Here is a 23830-nt window from a genome sequence, read left to right as displayed (position 1 = left end):
AATGTCTGCATATTTTTTTATTTCGACCCCTCTGCCAATAGGTGCCCTTCTTTTTAAGGCATTGAAAAACCTCCCTGGTCTTTGTGGTTGAATCTGTGTTTGAAATGCACTGCTTGACTGAGGGACCTTGCAGATCATTGTATGTGTGGGGTACAGAGATGAGGTAGTCATTAAAACATCAAGTTAAACACTATTATTGCACACAGAGTGAGTCCATGTAACTTATTATGTGACTTGTTAAGTACATTTTTACTCCTGAACTTATTTAGGCTTCCATAACAGGGTTGAATACTTAGAGACATTTCAGCTTTATATTTTAAATTAATTTGTAAAAATTTCAAAAAACATAATTCCGCTTTGACGTTATGGAGTATTGTGTATAGGCCAGTGACACACAATCTCAATTTAATACATTTTAAATTCGGTCTGTAACACAACAAAAGTCAAGGGGTGTGAATCAATTCTGGTCATTTCTGACATATGCTGTATCCCATCTAGTCAAAACCCTATATGAGTTAGGCCTGAGGAAGAGTGCACCGCTGAAATCCTTCCCCCGAGGCACTTACTGATGTGATGGGCCTTTTTATTGGGGTCAGGATAGGGCGCTGGATGCTCTGGAGTGTGTGTGTGTGTGTTATATAGCAAAGGGTCTTTGAATTTAATATGATGTCTTTGACCTGAAAATGTACTCACCAGGGTTAGACCTCTACTCTCGTCATAGTAGACAGGCAGCAGGTACATTTACACACACACACACACACACACACACACACACACACACACACACACACACACACACACACACACACACACACACACACACACACACACACACACACACACACACACACACACACACACACCCTTCTCTTATCTCTCTGGAAGACACTCCTTCCTGTTGTTCCCTGGTCATTTTGATGGCATAGTGATGCAACCAGAGGAATGACTCTGTTGTTGTGTTTATCATCATCATCAGCTTAAATACTGGCTATACTTTCACATCCCAGTAGTAGCATGGTGCCGGCCCAACACCATAGCTATACATTTGATTCTCACAACAGCCACATAGAGGGCATTTATAATGAATCGTCTGTAATAAATGTATTGAATATGAGCTTTAATATTTACTGTAAACAGTATATAACATTATTTTCACTTTGAATGAAAAGGTTAATTTCCATTAGACAGATGGGACAGAAATAAGCGCTATAGTCTCCCCTAGAAGCACTGTTAAAGAGAATCTCCTGTAATGTGTGTTTTAATGAGCTGCTTTTATGAGAGCAGAGAGGAGATCTGTGGAGTGGCAGCTTACTGCTGCTGGGACCAATTTACTGCAGGAAGCTATCTTACCTTTACTACCCTCCCTCTACAGAGGAGAGGGGTGATCCATCAAACACACACTCACAGACATACACACATATGCACGCAAACACAGACACACAAGCAAACACACACATGGTTTTTACTTTCGCCCCATTGGTTGTTCACTTGACATGTTTTTTTTTGTTGCATGCAGTATCCTGCTGAGTTGCGTTCATGGTGAATGTGTTGTGTTTGTGTTCTCCTCGGCTGATCAATCCTGTTACGCAACTCAGCGCATTCCAGACTCATGCTTTCATGTACTCAAGGCTCAAATCTCCTCCATGTACTAGTTATCTGCTGTTTACTCTGTTTGCTTTCATTTCTGCTCACATCTCTCACTTCTTTTTTAATCGGCTGTAATTCCCGGCTGTAATTCGGGCTTTTGGAAACGTTCGGGAGCGTTCTTTCTAAAAGACAGAGTGTTTGGGAGCATTTGGGAAATCTGTCTCGACTTAATCCCAGAGCAACAATTGGTTGTCAGTTTACAGCGGAATTTCTCTTCTAACGGTTCTCATGTTTGGTCTCTGAGGTGGTGGGAACAGCAGCTGAGATCTGAGTTTACATCCTTCTTTTCCCTTTTCTCTCTCCTCCTTTCATCCTATATTCCTCTTTTCTCCTCCCCTCTTCCTTCCTCTCCTATCCTCCCCTCTCTCTCCTCCCTTGGTCACTCTCTCTCATTCATGCTCCTCCTCTACTCCCTTACTCTCTCGAGGTGAGAAGGAGAGGTGAGAGAGAGCTAAAATAAGATTCCTCCACTTAAAGCGTTGATGTCTAACAGAGGAAAAGGGGTGGGGGGGGGGGGGGGGGGTGCAGGTGTTGATGCCCGTCTTCTAAGAATTCAGATTTAGCGCAGGGGAGGTTTTCAGCCCGCAATGAATGAAACAACAGGATTGTCCCGGTTCTTCTGGTTTCTACTGTGGTTCTACTGGTTTCTACTGAGTTCTACGGAGGTACTGGTTACTACTGGGGTTCTACTGAGTTCTACTGGGGTACTGGTTTCTACTGGGCTTCTACTGCGTTATACTGGTTTCTACTGTGGTTCTACTGAGTTCTACGGAGGTACTGGTTTCTACTGTGGTTCTACTGAGTTCTACTGGTTTCTACTGTGGTTCTACTGAGTTCTACGGAGGTACTGGTTTCTACTGGGGTACTGAGTTCTACTGGGCTTCTACTGGTTTCTACTGGGGTTCTACTGGTCTCTGTAGGGCTGTAGGACTTTTTATCCAGTGAAGGATGTATCTGACCTTAGTTCTTAGTTCCCAATCTACTTCTGTTCTAATCTGAGGTCAGGTCTGAGTCTTATTGTTCTGTAGTGATTCTGAGTTCTCTTGTCCTCTGTCCCCCCCCCCCCCACCAGGTGAAGGTGATGGTTCGTGTGTGTCCTGTGACTTCCTCAGACGCAGCAGAGTCCAGCTCCTTCCTCAAAGTGGACACCAGGAAGAAGCAAGTGACCATCATGGAGCCCTCAGCCAACCAGACGCAAGGGAACACCCCCCAGAAACGAGGAGGAGCCAATCAGGTCCCGCCTAAGATGTTTGCCTTTGACGCTGCTTTCCCCCATGATGCATCACAGGTAGAGATCTGATTATAAGTAGTTCTGCCTATCTCAAATCATCCCCTAGTCCCATTTGGGATTGATCACCCCTGAACTTTCCTTTCTCTCTCTCTGTCAATTCAATTTTTCAATTCAATTCAAGGGGCTTTATTGGCATGGGAAACATGTGTTAACATTGCCAAAGCAAGTGAGGTAGGTCATATACAAAAGTCAAATAAACAATAAAAATGAACAGTAAACATTACACATACAGAAGTTTCAAAACAATAAAGACATTACAAATGTCATATTATATATATGCAGTGTTGTAACAATGTACAAATGGTTAAAGCACACAAGTTAAAATAAATAAACATAAATATGGGTTGTATTTACAGTGGTGTTTGTTCTTCACTGGTTGCCCTTTTCTTGTGGCAACAGGTCACAAATCTTGCTGCTGTGATGGCACACTGTGGAATTTCACCCAGTAGATATGGGAGTTTATCAAAATTGGATTTGTTTTCGAATTCTTTGTGGATCTGTGTAATCTGAGGGAAATATGTCTCTCTAATATGGTCATACATTGGGCAGGAGGTTAGGAAGTGCAGCTCAGTTTCCACCTCATTTTGTGGGCAGTGTGCACATAGCCTGTCTTCTCTTGAGAGCCATGTCTGCCTACGGCGGCCTTTCTCAATAGCAAGGCTATGCTCACTGAGTCTGTACATAGTCAAAGCTTTCCTTAAGTTTGGGTCAGTCACAGTGGTCAGGTATTCTGCCACTGTGTACTCTCTGTTTAGGGCCAAATAGCATTCTAGTTTGCTCTGTTTTTTTGTTAATTCTTTCCAATGTGTCAAGTAATTATCTTTTTGTTTTCTCATGATTTGGTTGGGTCTAATTGTGCTGTTGTCCTGGGGCTCTGTGGGGTGTGTTTGTGTTTGTGAACAGAGCCCTAGGACCAGCTTGCTTAGGGGACTCTTCTCCAGGTTCATCTCTCTGTAGGTGATGGCTTTGTTATGGAAGGTTTGGGAATCGCTTCCTTTTAGGTGGTTGTAGAATTTAACGGCTCTTTTCTGGATTTTGATAATTAGTGGGTATCGGCCTAATTCTGCTCTGTCTCTCTCTGTCTCCCTCTGTGTCTCTCTCTCTGTCTCTCTCTGTGTCTCTCTCTCTGTGTTTGTCTATCTCTGTCTCTCTCCCTCTCTCTGTGTGTCTCTCTCTCTCTCTGTGTGTCTCTGTTTCTCTGTCTCTCTCTCTGTGTTTGTCTCTCTCTCTCTCTGTGTCTGTCTCTCGCTCTCTCTGTGTGTCTGTCTCTCTCTCTCTGTGTCTGTCTCTCTCTCTCTCTGTGTCTGTCTCTCTCTCTCTCTCTCTCTCTCTCTCTCTCTGTATCTCTCTCTCTCTCTCTCTCTCTGTATCTCTCTCTCTCTCTCTCTCTCTCTCTCTCTCTCTCTCTCTCTCTCTCTGTGTCTGTCTCTCTCTCTGTGTCTGTCTCTCTCTCTCTAGGCGGAGGTATGTGCTGGGACTGTAGCTGAGGTAATTCAGTCTGTGGTGAATGGAGCCGACGGCTGCGTCTTCTGTTTTGGTCACTCTAAACTGGGTAAGGATGTGTGTGATAGATACCACTCTAAACTGGGTAAGGATGTGTGTGTGTGTGTGATAGATTCCACTCTAAACTGGGTAAGGATGTGTGTGATAGATTCCACTCTAAACTGGGTAAGGATGTGTGTGATAGATACCACTCTAAACTGGGTAAGGATGTGTGTGTGTGATAGATACCACTCTAAACTCGGTAAGGATGTGTGTGTGTGATAGATATCACTCTAAACTGGGTAAGGATGTGTGTGATAGATGCCACTCTAAACTGGGTAAGGATGTGTGTGATAGATACAGTGAGGGAAAAAAGTATTTGATCCCCTGCTGATTTTGTACGTTTGCCCACTGACAAAGAAATGATCAGTCTATAATTTTAATGGTAGGTTTATTTGAACAGTGAGAGACAGAATATCAACAAAAAAGTCCAGAAAAACGCATGTCAAAAATGTTATGAATTGATTTGCATTTTAATGAGGGAAATAAGTATTTGACCCCTCTGCAAAACATGACTTACTACTTGGTGGCAAAACCCTTGTTGGCAATCACAGAGGTCAGACGTTTCTTGTAGTTGGCCACCAGGTTTGCACACATCTCAGGAGGGATTTTGTCCCACTCCTCTTTGCAGATCTTCTTCAAGTCATTAAGGTTTCGAGGCTGACGTTTGGCAACTCGAACCTTCAGCTCCCTCCACAGATTTTCTATGGGATTAAGGTCTGGAGTCTGGCTAGGCCACTCCAGGACCTTAATGTGCTTCTTCTTGAGCCACTCCTTTGTTGCCTTGGCCGTGTGTTTTGGGTCATTGTCATGCTGGAATACCCATCCACGACCCATTTTCAATACCCTGGCTGAGGGAAGGAGGTTTTCACCCAAGATTTGACGGTACATGGCCCCGTCCATCGTCCCTTTGATGCAGTGAAGTTGTCCTGTCCCTTTAGCAGAAAAACACCCCCAAAGCATAATGTTTCCACCTCCATGTTTGACGGTGGGGATGGGTTCTTGGGGTCATAGGCAGCATTCCTCCTCCTCCAAACACGGCAAGTTGGGTTGATGCCAAAGAACTCCATTTTGGTCTCATCTGACCACAACACGTTCACCCAGTTGTCCTCTGAATCATTCAGATGTTCATTGGCAAACTTCAGACGGGCATGTATATGTGCTTTCTTGAGCAGGGGGACCTTGCGGGCGCTGCAGGATTTCAGTCCTTCACGGCATAGTGTGTTACCAATTGTTTTCTTGATGACTATGGTCCCAGCTGCCTTGAGATCATTGACAAGATCCTCCTGTGTAGTTCTGGGCTGATTCCTCACCGTTCTCATGATCATTGCAACTCCACGAGGTGAGATCTTGCATGGAGCCCCAGGCTGAGGGAGATTGACAGTTCTTTTGTGTTTCTTCCATTTGCGAATAATCACAGAAACTGTTGTCACCTTCTCACCAAGCTGCTTGGCGATGGTCTTGTAGCCCATTCCAGCCTTGTGTAGGTCTACAATCTTGTCCCTGACATCCTTGGAGAGCTCTTTGGTCTTGGCCATGGTGGAGAGTTTGGAATCTGATTGATTGATTGCTTCTGTGGACAGGTATCTTTTATACAGGTAAGAAACTGAGATTAGGAGCACTCCCTTTAAGAGTGTGCTCCTAATCTCCGTTCGTTACCTGTATGAAAGACACCTGGGAGCCAGAAATCTTTTTGATTGAGAAGGGGTCAAATACTTATTTCCCTCATTAAAATGCAAATCAATTTATAACATTTTTGACATGCATTTTTCTGGATATTTTTGTTGTTATTCTGTCTCTCACTGTTCAAATAAACCTACCATTAAAATTATAGACTGATAATTTCTTTGTCAGTGGGCAAACGTACAAAATCAGCAGGGGATCAAATACTTTTTTCCCTCACTGTACCACTCTAAACTGGGTAAGGATGTGTGTGATAGATACCACTCTAAACTGGGTAAGGATGTGTGTGATAGATACCACTCTAAACTGGGTAAGGATGTGTGTGTGTGATAGATACCACTCTAAACTGGGTAAGGATGTGTGTGTGTGATAGATACCACTCTAAACTGGGTAAGGATGTGTGTGATAGATACCACTCTAAACTGGGTAAGGATGTGTGTGATAGATGCCACTCTAAACTGGGTAAGGATGTGTGTGATAGATACCACTCTATACTGGGTAAGGATGTGTGTGATAGATACCACTCTAAACTGGGTAAGGATGTGTGTGATAGATACCACTCTAAACTGGGTAAGGATGTGTGTGATAGATACCACTCTAAACTGGGTAAGGATGTGTGTGTGTGTGTGTGATAGATACCACTCTAAACTGGGTAAGGATGTGTGTGATAGATTCCACTCTAAACTGGGTAAGGATGTGTGTGTGTGTGTGATAGATACCACTCTAAACTGGGTAAGGATGTGTGTGATAGATACCACTCTAAACTGGGTAAGGATATGTGTGTGTGTGTGATAGATACCACTCTAAACTGGGTAAGGATGTGTGTGATAGATACCACTCTAAACTGGGTAAGGATGTGTGTGATAGATGCCACTCTAAACTGGGTAAGGATATGTGTGTGTGTGTGATAGATACCACTCTAAACTGGGTAAGGATGTGTGTGATAGATACCACTCTAAACTGGGTAAGGATGTGTGTGTGTGATAGATACCACTCTAAACTGGGTAAGGATGTGTGTGTGTGATAGATACCACTCTAAACTGGGTAAGGATGTGTGTGATAGATACCACTCTAAACTGGGTAAGGATATGTGTGTGTGTGATAGATACCACTCTAAACTGGGTAAGGATGTGTGTGATAGATACCACTCTAAACTGGGTAAGGATGTGTGTGTGTGTGTGTGTGATAGATACCACTCTAAACTGGGTAAGGATGTGTGTGATAGATACCACTCTAAACTGGGTAAGGATGTGTGTGTGTGTGTGTGATAGATACCACTCTAAACTGGGTAAGGATGTGTGTGATAGATGCCACTCTAAACTGGATAAGGATGTGTGTGGGTGTGATAGATGCCACTCTAAACTGGGTAAGGATGTGTGTGTGTGTGTGATGGTCCCCACAAGTATAGTTAAACACGTCCACACACTCTGCCTGATGCTGTGTGTATGTACTCAGACTCAAACCGAGTCTGACATTGCACACACAGTAAATACGTTTGCCAAGAATCGACTGCTAGTTTTCTGAGTGTGACGTTCTCTGATCAACATCACTGCATCTCAGCCAGCCTCAACTATCAGCACAGACTGCATTCAGAGGGAGGGGGAGAAAGGGTAGAGGGGCAGAGAGAGAGGGTAGAGGGGCAGAGAGAGAGGGTAGAGGGGCAGAGAGAGAGGGTAGAGGGGCAGAGAGAGAGGGTAGAGGGGCAGAGAGAGAGGGTAGAGGGGCAGAGAGAGAGGGTAGAGGGGCAGAGAGAGAGGGTAGAGGGGCAGAGAGAGAGGGTAGAGGGGCAGAGAGAGAGGGTAGAGGGGGAAAGAGAGCAGAAATAGAAAGAAGAATGAGAGAGGGAGAGATGGGCGCCAAAAAAAGACAGGAACTGAGAGATAGAGAGAAACAAACTGAAAGGGAGAGAGAGAGAGAGAGGTCTTGTCTGAGCAGGCAGCTGGATCAACACTGTTTTAATCCCACTGAAGTCCCTCAGACCGGCACAGTAATACGTTTCAGGACCCTGCCCGGTCAAGTCTCTGGAACCTGTCTGTCTTTGTCTGCCTTCAACAACCATGCTTTCACACGCATGTAATCAGTCTACCCGTGACAGAGTTCTCCACATGTAATCAACTTAGTCTTACAGCCCAGACACACATACATGTAAGCACACACACACACACACACACACACACACACACACACACACACACACACACACACACACACACGCACACACGCACACAAGCACACACACACAAAGGATAAACGTCACTCGACAGAATAACACACAGTGGTCAAATTTTGCAGATGCTCTTATCCAGAGTGACAGTCAGCTAAGGAAAGTGACCCTACCACACAGCACGGCCATTGCTAGTAAAACATTCTAGAATCGAAAAGCCTGTGGTGTGATGTCAGTGGAAACTCATGTTGTTTCAGTGGTCGTGGAAATTAAAGACAGAATCCTCCCTTTAGGAACAAAGACAGAGTCCTCTCTGCTCCACTAGCCTGCTTGGCCTGGAGAACACAATTACCTTGGCTTTTATATTACATCCAGGAAACGTGTGCTTCAAACGGACCACTGAATGATGGAGGGTGGGCCTGAGGTTACAGACCTTGAGACCTGTAAGAGGTGGCAAAGTGTGTGTGTGTGTGTGTGTGTGTGTGTGTGTGTGTGTGTGTGTGTGTGTGTGTGTGTGTGTGTGTGTGTGTGTGTGTGTGTGTGTGTGTGTGTGTGTGTGTGTGTGTGTGTGTGTGTGTGTGTGTGTGATGTTGGAATAGAAGAAACTGCTCCACTGGTCGCTAATAGAGATCAGCTAGCCTCACAGGCCAGTCCTGCCTCTCCCACTCCACATTAAGCTAAGACTGCCAAATCTCTCACACACACACACACACACACACTGTAATCGAACCCACAAATAACCCACAAAGCCTGTAATCGAACCCACAAATACTGATGCTCCAGATACTCAACTAGTTTAAAGAAGGCCTGTTTTATTGCTTCTTTAATCAGACAACAGTTTTCATAATTGCAAAAGGGTTTTCTAATGATCAGTTTGCCTTTTAAAATGATAAACTTGGATTAGCTAACACAACGTGCCATTGGAACACAGGAGTGATGGTTGCTGATAATGGGCCTCCGTATGCCTATGTAGATAATGGAATATCTCCTGTGTTCCAATGGCACGAAATGATGAAATGAAACATCAGTCGTTTCCAGTTACAATAGTCATTTACAACATTAACAATGTCTACACTGTATTTCTGATCAATTTGATGTTATTTTAAAGGACAAAAAATGTGCTTTTCTTTCAAAAACAAGGACATTTCTAAGTGACCCCATACTTTTGAACGGTAGTGTATATTCAATAAGGACTAAGGGTATGTAGATTCAATAAGGACTGAGGGTATGAGATTCAACAAGGACTGAGGGTATGAGATTCAACAAGGACTGAGGGTATGAGATTCAACAAGGACTGAGGGTATGTATAATTCAATAAGGACTTGATGGTATGTATAATTCAATAAGGACTGAGGGTATGAGATTCAACAAGGACTGAGGGTATGAGATTCAACAAGGACTGAGGGTATGAGATTCAACAAGGACTGAGGGTATGAGATTCAACAAGGACTGAGGGTATGTATAATTCGATAAGGACTTAGGGTATGTATAATTCAATGACTGAGGGTATGAGATTCAATAAGGACTGAGGGTATGTATAATTCAATAAGGACTGAGGGTATGCGATTCAATAAGGACTGAGGGTATGTATAATTCAATAAGGACTGAGGGTATGTATAATTCAATAAGGACAACGGGTATGTATAGTTCAATAAGGACTGAGGGTATGTAGATTCAATAAGGACTGAGGGTATGAGATTCAACAAGGACTGAGGGTATGTATAATTCAACAACGACTGAGGGTATGTATAATTCAACAAGGACTGATGGTATGAGATTCAACAAGGACTGAGGGTATGAGATTCAACAAGGACTGAGGGTATGTATGATTCAATAAGGACTGAGTGTATGTATAATTCAATAAGGACTGAGGGTATGAGATTCAACAAGGACTGAGGGTATGAGATTCAACAAGGACTGAGGGTATGAGATTCAACAAGGACTGAGGGTATGAGATTCAACAAGGACTGAGGGTATGAGATTCAACAAGGACTGAGGGTATGTATAATTCAATAAGGACTTGATGGTATGTATAATTCAATAAGGACTGAGGGTATGAGATTCAACAAGGACTGAGGGTATGAGATTCAACAAGGACTGAGGGTATGAGATTCAACAAGGACTGAGGGTATGAGATTCAACAAGGACTGAGGGTATGTATAATTCAATAAGGACTGAGGGTATGTATAATTCAATGACTGAGGGTATGAGATTCAACAAGGACTGAGGGTATGAGATTCAACAAGGACTGAGGGTATGAGATTCAACAAGGACTGAGGGTATGAGATTCAACAAGGACTGAGGGTATGAGATTCAACAAGGACTGAGGGTATGAGATTCAACAAGGACTGAGGGTATGAGATTCAACAAGGACTGAGGGTATGAGATTCAACAAGGACTGAGGGTATGAGATTCAACAAGGACTGAGGGTATGTATAATTCAATAAGGACTTGATGGTATGTATAATTCAATAAGGACTGAGGGTATGAGATTCAACAAGGACTGAGGGTATGAGATTCAACAAGGACTGAGGGTATGAGATTCAACAAGGACTGAGGGTATGAGATTCAACAAGGACTGAGGGTATGTATAATTCAATAAGGACTGAGGGTATGTATAATTCAATGACTGAGGGTATGAGATTCAATAAGGACTGAAGGTATGTATAATTCAATAAGGACTGAGGGTATGCGATTCAATAAGGACTGAGGGTATGTATAATTCAATAAGGACTGAGGGTATGTATAATTCAATAAGGACAACGGGTATGTATAGTTCAATAAGGACTGAGGGTATGTAGATTCAATAAGGACTGAGGGTATGAGATTCAACAAGGACTGAGGGTATGTATAATTCAACAAGGACTGAGGGTATGTATAATTCAACAAGGACTGATGGTATGAGATTCAACAAGGACTGAGGGTATGAGATTCAACAAGGACTGAGGGTATGAGATTCAATAAGGACTGAGTGTATGTATAATTCAATAAGGACTGAGGGTATGAGATTCAACAAGGACTGAGGGTATGAGATTCAACAAGGACTGAGGGTATGAGATTCAACAAGGACTGAGGGTATGAGATTCAACAAGGACTGAGGGTATGTATAATTCAATAAGGACTGAGGGTATGTATAATTCAATGACTGAGGGTATGAGATTCAATAAGGACTGAGGGTATGAGATTCAATAAGGACTGAGGGTATGTATAATTCAATAAGGACTGAGGGTATGCGATTCAATAAGGACTGAGGGTATGTATAATTCAATAAGGACTGAGGGTATGTATAATTCAATAAGGACAACGGGTATGTATAGTTCAATAAGGACTGAGGGTATGTAGATTCAATAAGGACTGAGGGTATGAGATTCAACAAGGACTGAGGGTATGTATAATTCAACAAGGACTGAGGGTATGTATAATTCAACAAGGACTGATGGTATGAGATTCAACAAGGACTGAGGGTATGAGATTCAACAAGGACTGAGGGTATGAGATTCAATAAGGACTGAGTGTATGTATAATTCAATAAGGACTGAGGGTATGAGATTCAACAAGGACTGAGGGTATGAGATTCAACAAGGACTGAGGGTATGAGATTCAACAAGGACTGAGGGTATGTATAATTCAACAAGGACTGAGGGTATGTATAATTCAATAAGGACTGAGGGTATGTATAATTCAATAAGGACTGAGGGTATGAGATTCAACAAGGACTGAGGGTATGAGATTCAACAAGGACTGAGGGTATGAGATTCAACAAGGACTGAGGGTATGTATAATTCAACAAGGACTGAGGGTATGTATAATTCAATAAGGACTGAGGGTATGTATAATTCAATAAGGACTGGGGGTATGAGATTCAACAAGGACTGAGGGTATGTATAATTCAATAAGGACTAAGGGTATGTAGATTCAACAAGGACTGAGGGTATGAGATTCAACAAGGACTGAGGGTATGAGATTCAACAAGGACTGAGGGTATGAGATTCAACAAGGACTGAGGGTATGTATAATTCAATAAGGACTAAGGGTATGTATAATTCAATAAGGACTGAGGGTATGAGATTCAACAAGGACTGAGGGTATGAGATTCAACAAGGACTGAGGGTATGAGATTCAACAAGGACTGAGGGTATGAGATTCAACAAGGACTGAGGGTATGAGATTCAACAAGGATTGAGGGTATGAGATTCAACAAGGACTAAGGGTATGAGATTCAACAAGGACTGAGGGTAAGAGATTCAACAAGGACTGAGGGTATGAGATTCAACAAGGACTAAGGGTATGTATAATTCAATAAGGACTAAGGGTATGTATAATTCAATAAGGACTGAGGGTATGAGATTCAACAAGGACTGAGAGAGAAAAGAGAGGAGGAGGACAACAGAGGGGTATATAATTGAGTCCCACGCTCTCTTGCTCTTATATTAGCTCATCCTCCCCGAGCCCTCTGATTGGATTAGTGGCCCTGGGCAATACGGTCATCCCTTTAATGGCAACCATCTTTATTATGTCTTTAATCAATGTAAAACTCCTGTCACTGTGGGCTCTGTCGCTTTCTCGACTCCAGCCTGCTAGTCTATGTACTGCTATCTGAGTCAGAGTGCAAGTGTTCCGCTCAGGCCTCCATTGAGGCCAGATTGGGCCCAGGCCAGACCATTCTGCTGCTTATTTGGCCCAGGCCAGACCATTCTGCTGCTGATTGGGCCCAGGCCAGACCACTCTGCTGCTGATTGGGCCCAGGCCAGACCATTCTGCTGCTGATTGGGCCCAGGCCAGACCACTCTGCTGCTGATTGGGCCCAGGCCAGACCATTCTGCTGCTGATTGGGCCCAGGCCAGACCATTCTGCTGCTGATTGGGCCCAGGCCAGACCATTCTGCTGCTGATTGGGCCCAGGCCAGACCACTCTGCTGCTTATTTGGCCCAGGCCAGACCACTCTGCTGCTGATTGGGCCCAGGCCAGACCATTCTGCTGCTGATTGGGCCCAGGCCAGACCACTCTGCTGCTGATTGGGCCCAGGCCAGACCACTCTGCTGCTGATTGGGCCCAGGCCAGACCACTCTGCTGCTGATTGGGCCCAGGCCAGACCACTCTGCTGCTGATTGTGGTACAGTGCCTTGCGAAAGTACTCACCCCCCTTGGCGGTTTTCATTATTTTGTTGCATTACAACATGGATTTTTATTTGGATTTCATGCAATGGACATACACAAAATAGCCCAAATTGGTGAAGTGAAATGAGAAAAATTACTTTTTTCCCAAAATCTCAAAACGGAAAAGTGGTGTGTGCATATGTATTCACCCCCTTTGCTATGAAGCCCCTAAATAAGATCTGGTGCAACCAATTACCTTCAGAAGTCACATAATTAGTTAAATAAAGTTCACCTGTGTGCAATCTGAGTGTCACATGATCTGTCACATGATCTCAGTATATATACACCTGTTCTGAAAGGCACCAGAGTCTGCAACACCACTAAGCAAGGGGCACCACGAAGACCAAGAAGCTTTCTGAACAGGTCAGGGACAAAGTTGTGGAGAAGTACAGAATATCTGCACACCCTATTACTAGCCTGTTCAACCTCTCTTTCGTATCGTCTGAGACCCACAAAGATTGGAAAGCTGCCGCGGTCATCCCCCTCTTCAAAGTGGGAGACACTCTAGACCCAAACTGTTATAGACCTATATCCATCCTGCTCTGCCTTTCTAAAATCTTTGAATCCCAAGTTAATAAACAGATCACCGACCATTTCGAATCCCACCGTACCTTTTCCACTATGCAATCTGGTTTCCGAGCTGGTCATGGGTGCACCTCAGCCACGCTCAAGGTCCTAAACGATATCATAACCGCCATCGATAAGACAGTACTGTGCAGCCGTCTTCATCGACCTGGCCAAGGCTTTCGACTCTGGGAATCACCGCATTCTTATCGCCAGACTCAATAGGCTTGGCTGCTCAAATGACTGGCTCGCCTGGTTCACCAACTACTTCTCAGATAGTTCAGTGTGTCAAATCGGAGGGCCTGTTGTCCGGACTGCTGCCAGAGGGTTCAGTTCTCGGGCTGACTCTTTTCTCTGTATATATCAATGATGTCGCTCTTGCTGCTGGTGATTCTCTGATCCACCTCTACGCAGACGACACCATTCTGTATGCATCTGGTCCTTCTTTGGACACTGTGTGAACAAACCTCCAAACGAGCTTCAATGCCATACAATACTCCTTCCATGGCCTCCAACTGCTTTTAAATGCTAGTAAAACTAAATGCATGCTCTTCAACCGATTGCTGCCTGCACCCGCCCGCCTGACTAGCATCGATACTCTGGACGGTGCTGACTTAGAATATGTGGACAACTACAAATACCTAGGTGTCTGGTTAGACTGTAGACTCTCCTTCCAGGCTCACAATAAGCATCTCAAATCCAAAATTAAATCTAGAATCAGCTTCCTATTTCGCAAAAAAAAGCCTCCTTCACTCATGCTGCCAAACTTACCCTCGTAAAACTGACTATCCGACCGATCCTTGACTTCGGCGATGTCATTTACAAAATAGCCTCCAACACTCTACTCAGCAAACTGGATGTAGTCTATCACAATGCCATCTGTTTTGTCACCAAAGCCCCATATACTACCCACCACTGCGACCTGTATGCTCTCGTTGGCTGGCCCTCACTACATATTCGTCGCCAAACCCACTGGGTCCAGGTCATCTATAAGTCTTTGCTAGGTAAAGCCCCGCCTTATCTCCGCTCACTGGTCACCATAGCAACACCCATCCGTAGCACGCACTCCAGCAGGAATATTTCACTGGTCACCCCCAAAGCCAACACTTCCTTTGGCTGCCTTTCCTTCCAGTTCTCTGCTGCCAATGACTGGTACGAATTGCAAAAATCACTGAAGCTGGAGTCTTATATCTCCCTCTCTAATTTTAAGCATCAGCTGTCAGAGCAGCTTTCCGATCACTGTACCTGTACACAGCCAATCTGTAAATAGCACACCCAACTACCTCATCCCCATATTGTTATTTATCCTCTTGCTCTTTTGCGCCCCAGTATCTCTACTTGCACATCATCATCTATCACTCCAGTGTTAATGCTAAATTGTAATTATTTCGCCTCTATGGCCTATTTATTGCCTTACATCCCTAATCTTCTACATTTGCACACACTGTACATAGATTTTTGTATTGTGTTATTGACTGTACGTTTGTTTGTGTAACTCTGTGTTGTTGTTTTTGTCGCACTGCTTTGCTTTATCTTGGCCAGGTTGCAGTTGTAAATGAGAACTTGTTCTCAACTGGCCTACCTGGTTAAATAAAGGTGAAATTAAAATAAAATCACACGGAGCACCATTAAATCCATTATTTAAAAAAATGGAAAGAATATGGCACCACAACAAACCTGCCAAGAGAGGGCCGCACACCAAAACTCTCGGACCAGGCAAGGAGGGCATTAATCAGAGAGGCAACAAAGAGACCAAAGATAACCCTGAAAGAGCTGAAAAGCTCCACAGCGGAGATTGGAGTATCTGTCCATAGGACCACTTTAAGCCGTACCCTCCACAGAGCAGGGCTTTACAGAAGAGTGGCCAGACAAAAGCCATTGCTTAAAGAAAAAAATAAGTAAACACGTTTGGTGTTCGCCAAAAGCCATGTGGGAGACTCCCCAAACATATGGAGAAGGTACTCAGATGAGACTAAAATGTAGCTTTTTGGCCATCAAGGAAAACGCTTTATCTGGAGCAAACCCAACACCTCTCATCAACCTGAGAACACCATCCCCACAGTAAAGCATGGTGGTGGCAGCATTATGCATTGGGGATGTTTTTCATCGGCAGGGACTGGGAAACTGGTCAGAATTGAAGGAATTATGGTTGACGCTAAATAGAGGGAAATTCTTGAGGGAAACCTGTTTCAGTCTTCCAGAGATTTGAGAGTGGGACGGAGGTTCACCTTTCAGCAGGACAATGACCCTAAGCATACTGCTAAAGCAACACTCGAGTGGTTTAAGGGGAAACATTTAAATGTCTTGGAATGGCCTAGTCAAAGCCCAGACCTCACTCCAATTGAGAATCTGTGGTATGACTTAAAGATTGCTGTACACCAATGGAACCCATCCAACTTGAAGGAGCTGGAGCAGTTTTGCCTTGAAGAATGGGCAAAAATCCCAGTGGCTACATGTGCCAAGCTTATAGAGACATACCCCAAGAGACTTGCAGCTGTAATTGTTGCAAAAGGTGGCTCTACAAAGTATTGACTTTGAGAGGGTGAATAGTTATGCATGCTCAAGTTTTCAGTTTTTTTTTGTCTTATTTCTTGTTTTATATCTTGTTTGTTTCACAAGAAAAAATATTTTGCATCTTCAAAGTGGTCGGCATGTTGTGTAAATCAAATTATACAAACCCCACAAAAATCTATTTTCATTGCAGGTTGTAAGGCAACAAAATAGGAAAAATGCCAAGGGGGTGAATACTTTCGCAAGCCACTGTATTTACATATTATTTACATTATCAACCCCATAAGGCGTTGGCACACTCCGGCAACTGTGTGTGTGACATATGGCTTTGTTTAGCCGTGAGTTTGATCTCTCTCCTGTCAACAGCAGGGGCCGTCTCCCTATGTCGCAGCTCAGAGGGACAGGTGTAGCCACACAGTGGGGATACACACACAGCACGTACACATACACACATGCATGCCCACACACTCAATTTATCTACAGCTGGGTTATTTTGGGGTCTGTGGGTCAGCAGACTTGAATGCATCGCTCTGCGCACACAGACAATCTGGGTGTCAAACCACACACACATATACACAACATTCAACCAGAGTGTGTGTGAAAAGCACACAAACATACGGAAGATGTCAGTGCCCCTTGCCAAACCTGACACATTTAGCTAAAACCAGAGTTAATTTAAAAGCAGACAGAAGGGATGGGCTGTAGAAATGGGAGAAGAGAAGGAGGATAGAGGAGGAGAAAGAGAGGAGAAGGAGGATAGAGGAGGAGGAGAAAGAGAGGGGAAGGAGGATAGAGGAGGAGGAGAAAGAGAGGGGAAGGAGGATAGAGGAGGAGAAAGAGGGGGTAAGGAGGATAGAGGAGGAGGAGAAAGAGATGGGGAGGAGGATAGAGGAGGAGGAAGAAGAGATGGGGAGGAGGATAGAGGAGGAGAAAGAGATGGGGAGGAGGACAGAGGAGGAGAAAGAGATGGGGAGGAGGAGGAGAAAGAGATGGGGAGGAGGATAGAGGAGGAGGAGAATGAGATGGGGAGGAGGACAGAGGAGGAGAAAGAGATGGGGAGGAGGATAGAGGAGGAGGAGAAAGAGATGGGGAGGAGGATAGAGGAGGAGGAGAATGAGATGGGGAGGAGGACAGAGGAGGAGGAGAAAGAGAGGGGAAGGAGGACAGAGGAGGAGGAGGAGAAAGAGATGGGGAGGAGGGCAGAGGAGGAGAAAGAGAGGGGAAGGAGGATAGAGGAGGAGGAGAAAGAGAGGGGAAGGAGGACAGAGGAGGAGGAGGAGGAGAAAGAGATGGGGAGGAGGATAGAGGAGGAGGAGAAAGAGAGGGGAAGGAGGACAGAGGAGGAGGAGAAAGAGATGGGGAGGAGGACAGAGGAGGAGAAAGAGATGGGGAGGAGGATAGAGGAGGAGGAGAAAGAGAGGGGGAGGAGGATAGAGGAGAAGGACAGAGGAGGGAGGACAGACTGTGTGTGTTTGGTAGAGGATATCATGTTAATGACTATTGTACTCCACTGCTGATGGAGTTCCAATCATTCTGGGAGTGTGTGTGTGTGTGTGTGTGTGTGTGTGTGTGTGTGTGTGTGTGTGTGTGTGTGTGTGTGTGTGTGTGTGTGTGTGTGTGTGTGTGTGTGTGTGTGTGTGTGTGTGTGTGTGTGTGTGTGTGTGTGTGTGTGTGTGTGTGTGTCCATCCTCCAGGTAAATCCTACACCATGATAGGTGGTGATGAGTCCATGCAGACTCTGGGGATCATCCCCTGTGCCATCTCCTGGCTCTTCAAACTCATCAACGAGAGGAAGGAGAAGACAGGAGCACGTTTCTCTGTCCGAGTCTCCGCCGTAGAGGTCTGTTACACTTATGGGCAACAGAGCTGCTCTGATTGGTGGAAAAAGATCAGAATTGGGCTGCCTGTAAAGGCATTTTAAGGGCCGGTTTCTGAGACTCAGATTAAGGGAGATTCTCCATGCATTTTTCTCCAGGAGTAGTCTTAATCTGGGTCTGGGAAACCAATCGTAATTATTTTGTGTACAAATTACTGAATTACCGGTATGCAATATGTATGAAATACTTGTTCTAGGTGTGAGGGAAAGATGTGGAGTTCTGATGGTGGTGTTCTATGTTCTAGGTGTGGGGTAAAGAGGAGAACCTGAAGGACTTGCTATCTGAAGTGGCTACAGGCAGTTTGCAGGACAGCCAGTCCCCTGGAGTCTACCTCTGCGAGGACCCCATCTGTGGCATGCAGGTAAAATGGCACTAGTCAACTCGTTAACTAATCAACTAAACCTTGATCGTCTGAATCAGGTGTGTCAGTAATGGGCTGGAACAAAACCCTGCACGCCCTGCCGCCGTCCAGCTAACTAGTGTCATTATCTAGATGGCCTTGAGCTTTGACTTCAGCAACAGCTACTCTTCCTGGGGTCCATGCTGAACACAGAGACAGAGACGATAACATGAAGTAACTCATGATGAATCCACAAGACTACAAGGAGAGCGACAGAGGTAGTCTGCTGAGAATCTCCCATGGTTAAGACTAGGAGAGTGCTGTGGCTCCTCTCATGTTTTCATCTGCAGTAACTAACTGTGGTGTTATCAAAGGAAACCCACAGGATTACTGCAAAGGTAGCTAGAGGACTGTGTGTGAGGATGGCAGTATCAGACCTAGAGCACTGTAGTAGTATATTATAATATATCTCTGTGTGTCTACCCCCAGGCACTAGGCTCTGTTATCTTAGCTGGCTGTTTTTAACCTAACACTGTCTCTATGGAGACACACACACATGCAGAGAGACACACACATGTGCACGCTCATACGCACAAACATATGCGTTTGTACACACACATGCATGCAAGTCCTTGTACATACATACACACACACACAAGCACTTGAGAGAGAGAGGAGAGAGGGGGGAAGGGAGGGCTCGTGTGCATGTGTGATTTGGCAGCCTTAGGTCTTAATGTGGTTGTCAAACTGTGTTGCCCTTTCTGGTATAGCTTTCTGCTCATTTAGGGATTATCGTTGTCTTTTCTCAACATCAATAAGAGAAACAGACAGACAGGATTTTAACACAATTATGTTTTATGTAGATGCGATTAGTGTGTGTGGGTGCGTTCGTGCGTGTGTGTGGTTATATGTTGATAGGATTAGTGTGTGTGAGACAAGAGTATCAGTGTAAACCCTAGCTAATCTGAGATAATCTCATGCTGTAATGATACCCCACAGCAGTTTAGTGATAAAGTGAGTCTCACTCTACAGACACTGCATCACACGCACGCACACACACACTTACACAAACACACAGAAATTACTGTCGTTTGTCAAATTTGTATTTTTTTCTCCTAATTGAGAAATCGAAGTCAAATTTACTAAAGCATGAAAGTGTCTTTTCTCACCTCCTCTGTAATGTACTTCCCAGCTCCAGAACCAGAGTGAGCTGCGAGCCCCCACGCCAGAGAAAGCAGCCTTCTTCCTGGATGCAGCCATAGCAGCTCGCTACAGCAGCAGAGATCACGCCGACCCGGAGGAACATCTCAACTCACACATGCTGTTCACACTGCACATCTACCAGTACCGCATGGAGAAGACTGGCAAGGGAGGGAGTGAGTACTGCACACACACACACACACACACACACACACACACAGGCACGCACACTGCACATCTACCAGTACCGCATGGAGAAGACTGGCAAGGGAGGGAGTGAGTACCGCATGGAGAAGACTGGCAAGGGAGGGAGTGAGTACTGCACACACACACACACACACACGCACACACACACACACACACACACTGCACATCTACCAGTACCGCATGGAGAAGACTGGCAAGGGAGGGAGTGAGTACTGCACACACACACACACACACACGCACACACACACACACACACACACTGCACATCTACCAGTACCGCATGGAGAAGACTGGCAAGGGAGGGAGTGAGTACTGCACACACACACACACACACACGCACACACACACACACACACACACTGCACATCTACCAGTACCGCATGGAGAAGACTGGCAAGGGAGGGAGTGAGTACTGCACACACACACACACACACACACGCACACACACACACACACACACACTGCACATCTACCAGTACCGCATGGAGAAGACTGGCAAGGGAGGGAGTGAGTACTGCACACACACACACACACACACACACACACACACTCACACTCACACTCACACACGCACACTTTAATGGACACTACCGCTCTTTAAAATAGAAGTAAAATCTTGAAAATGTCACCCTAGACTGTAAGGCCCCTACAGTTCGGATTGATACTATATATTTATATAAACTATATATTTATAGTTTAAAAAAATCATATAATCTGTGATGATTTGATAATCAACACAAACTAAAGACATTCATCAACGACAGCTAGGAGAGTGTGATGGTATGATGATGAGGTTATTCAGTTAGTGTGCTTCAGAAGTCCTGTATCTCATCCTCTGCAGCTCTGGGCTCCTTTGAGTTTGACTCCTGCGGTATCTGTCGTGTCCCAGGTTGTCAGTGAGACTGTCTCCGTGCTAATTATACAGTGTGATGTCACGAGCCCTTTTGAGGGTATAAATAGTGTGTGATAACGTAGTGAGATGCTTGATAACATGGCTTGGAGAATGTGTTGTTAGCCTGTACCAGCCCCATTTCTCCATCGCTGGTATAGGCCCGTGATTTACCTTCTTCTTCTTCTCACTGAGGAGATTGAATCCTCAAGGTACATTTTACGGATCAAATCGTGTAGTCGAGGGTCATACAGATGTAGGATCTTAATTTGATCACTCTTTTGGAGTATATTTGAGTTTTAAAAAGGCTTCTAAAGTTTGTAATTTCCACTTTGAAATTTCAGACTTGATTTGCCCTATCAAAGTATGTATCAACAACTAAAAAAAATTATATTAATTATGACGCACATAATAATTCACATTTCCTGATGCTGCATGATTATTCTCCTGCTGTAGCAAACTGGCTCACGTTAAGATCCTTCTGTACATCTGTATCATAACTCTTTCGTAACTCATTAACAGCCCTCCTCCACATCACAATTAATTTGGTCATAATGGTCTATAATGCACACATGAAAAGTCTTTGTATGAATTCTATGCAGTCAAAGTAATATACATTTTTCAATTTATAAAGCATTTATAGCTAAGCACGTCATGGTAATTAACTTTGCAGTTTGCCACTTTTCAATATCACCAACGTTAAAGGTCTATGTATGAATTCTATGCAGTGTTGTTCCATGTCATTTCAACAAGCCATGACACCCACCATCTCAGATTGTTTTGAAATCGCTTCTGTAGTTAGAAACAGATAAGATTAGCCTTCCTGCAATATTATTTTGTTTAAATATGATTTGATCTCTGAGAAATTAAGCTAATTGATTGCTCCCAAATTTGCCATTTTAATTTATAGGATTCGTATAATATTCAATAAATATAGTACCTAACATCCGATTTGGACTAATCTTTTTACTAACAATGAGTAAGACATGAGGAATACAAATAAATGGTCAGAATCCACCCACGGAACCCCCACACCTCACTAATCCCAACCCAACAACGAGTATATCGTATCAGTTCTCTATGTCTGACAAGTAGTATGTAGTATTGTTTCTTCATCTTTTGTAATGTATTCTCAGTGAAATTGGTGTTGTCCCCCCCGTTCAGAGAAATTAGTCATTGAAGTTGTTAGGTTCATGTCCCATTCTGCATCCTGATATTACCAGGTTCTGACCACTAGATGGTGCTGTTCCTGTTAATAGCTGATATTTAGATAGACCCCCCATTTAACTTTTTAGCATTTGTGGCAGAAATCCAATGCAAATCAATGGTACCTATATTAGCATGTTCACACTTCATATTAGTACGTTTTGCTCACTAAAATAGTTGTTGCTAGCTATGAGTCTGAAATGGGGAATTTAATTTGAATGCTTTGAATATTAGTCTTTGTTAAATCTATTCAAGAAAAGTCAAACTGAAAAATGTCAATAGTAGGATTCTTCAGCGATGTCCTCAGCAATTGTTTTCTGTGCTAGCTAGCTAACGTTACATCTGGGGAAATTGAAATAAATGTTCATATGTTCATGAACATTTTCATAAAATATGTTCATATTTCCTTTACCATTCTGTGTTGTCTGTATTATTTTTGATAAGTGAGGCATGTTTATAAATCCTTCATAAATGCTTTATGAATGGAAGAAAAGAGATGACAGTACATTGACCGCATAAAATTCATACATAGACCTTTAATGTTGGTGTTATAGATCAGAGTAACAAACTACACAGTTAATTACCATGAAGTGCTTAGCTATAAACGCTTTATGAATGGGTCCCGTGTGTCTCAGTTAGTAGAGCATGGTGCTTGCAACTCCAGGCTTATGGGTTCGATTCCCATGGGGGACCAGTATGGAAAAAAGGTATGAAAATGTATACTGTAAGTCGCTCTGGATAAGAGCTGCTAAATGACAAAAATGTAAAATGCAATGGGAAAATATGTTTGACTTTGACTGCATTATTTTAAGACATGAAGAACTTTGAAAGTTTCTTCAAGTGCAGTTGCAAAAACCATCAAGCGTTATGATGAAACTGGCTCTCATGAGGATTGCCACAGGAATGGTAGACCCAGAGTTACCTCTGCTGCAGAGGATACGTGAATTAGAGTTACCAGCCTCAGATTGCTGCCCAAATAAATGCTTCTGAGAGTTCAAGTAACAGACACATCTCAACATCAACAGTTCAGAGGAGACTGCGTGAATCAGGCTTTCATGGTCGAATTGCTGCAAAGAAACCACTACTAAAGGATAAGAAGAGAAGAAGAGACTTGCTTGGGCCAAGAAACACAAGTAATGGACATTAGACCGGTGCAAATTTGTCCTTTGTTCTGGAGTCCAAATTGTAGATTTTTGGTTCCAACCGCCGTGTCTTTGTGAGATACGGTGTGGGTGAACAGATGATCGCTGCATGTGTATTTCCCACCGTAAAGCATGGAGGAGGAGGTGTTATGGTGTGGGGGTGCTTTGTGGTTGACACTGTCTGATTTATTTAGAATTTAAGGAACACTTAACCAGCATGGCTACCACAGCATTATGCCAGTCCCACTAAGCCCAAACCAGATGGGATATCATTTGTTTTTCAACGGGACAATGACCCAACACACCCCCTGAGGCTGTGTAAGGGCTATTTTTGTCACGCCTGCTCCCGCTCTTTCCCCCTGGCGCTCAAGGGCGCTGGGCTCCCCAGCATTACGCACTCCTGCCACCAT

At 44.0% G+C, this 23830-nt stretch overlaps 1 protein-coding gene across 1 annotated transcript in view; it reads left to right on the top strand.

Moving 5' to 3' along the window:
- The window catches only part of LOC139553800 (kinesin-like protein KIF26B), a 253595-nt gene that overhangs the window by 134126 nt on the left and 95639 nt on the right, over positions 1 to 23830 (top strand). The window contains exons 6-10 of the mRNA XM_071366475.1: positions 2720 to 2935; positions 4397 to 4490; positions 18254 to 18399; positions 18681 to 18797; positions 19969 to 20152. Coding sequence (XP_071222576.1) covers positions 2720 to 2935; positions 4397 to 4490; positions 18254 to 18399; positions 18681 to 18797; positions 19969 to 20152 — 757 coding nt within the window. The remainder of the gene's footprint in view (positions 1 to 2719; positions 2936 to 4396; positions 4491 to 18253; positions 18400 to 18680; positions 18798 to 19968; positions 20153 to 23830) is intronic.

The sequence above is a fragment of the Salvelinus alpinus genome, chromosome 25, assembly GCF_045679555.1.
Source record: "Salvelinus alpinus chromosome 25, SLU_Salpinus.1, whole genome shotgun sequence".
Taxonomy (NCBI): Eukaryota; Metazoa; Chordata; class Actinopteri; order Salmoniformes; family Salmonidae; genus Salvelinus; species Salvelinus alpinus.
This window is presented reverse-complemented; position numbering and strand designations above follow the sequence as displayed.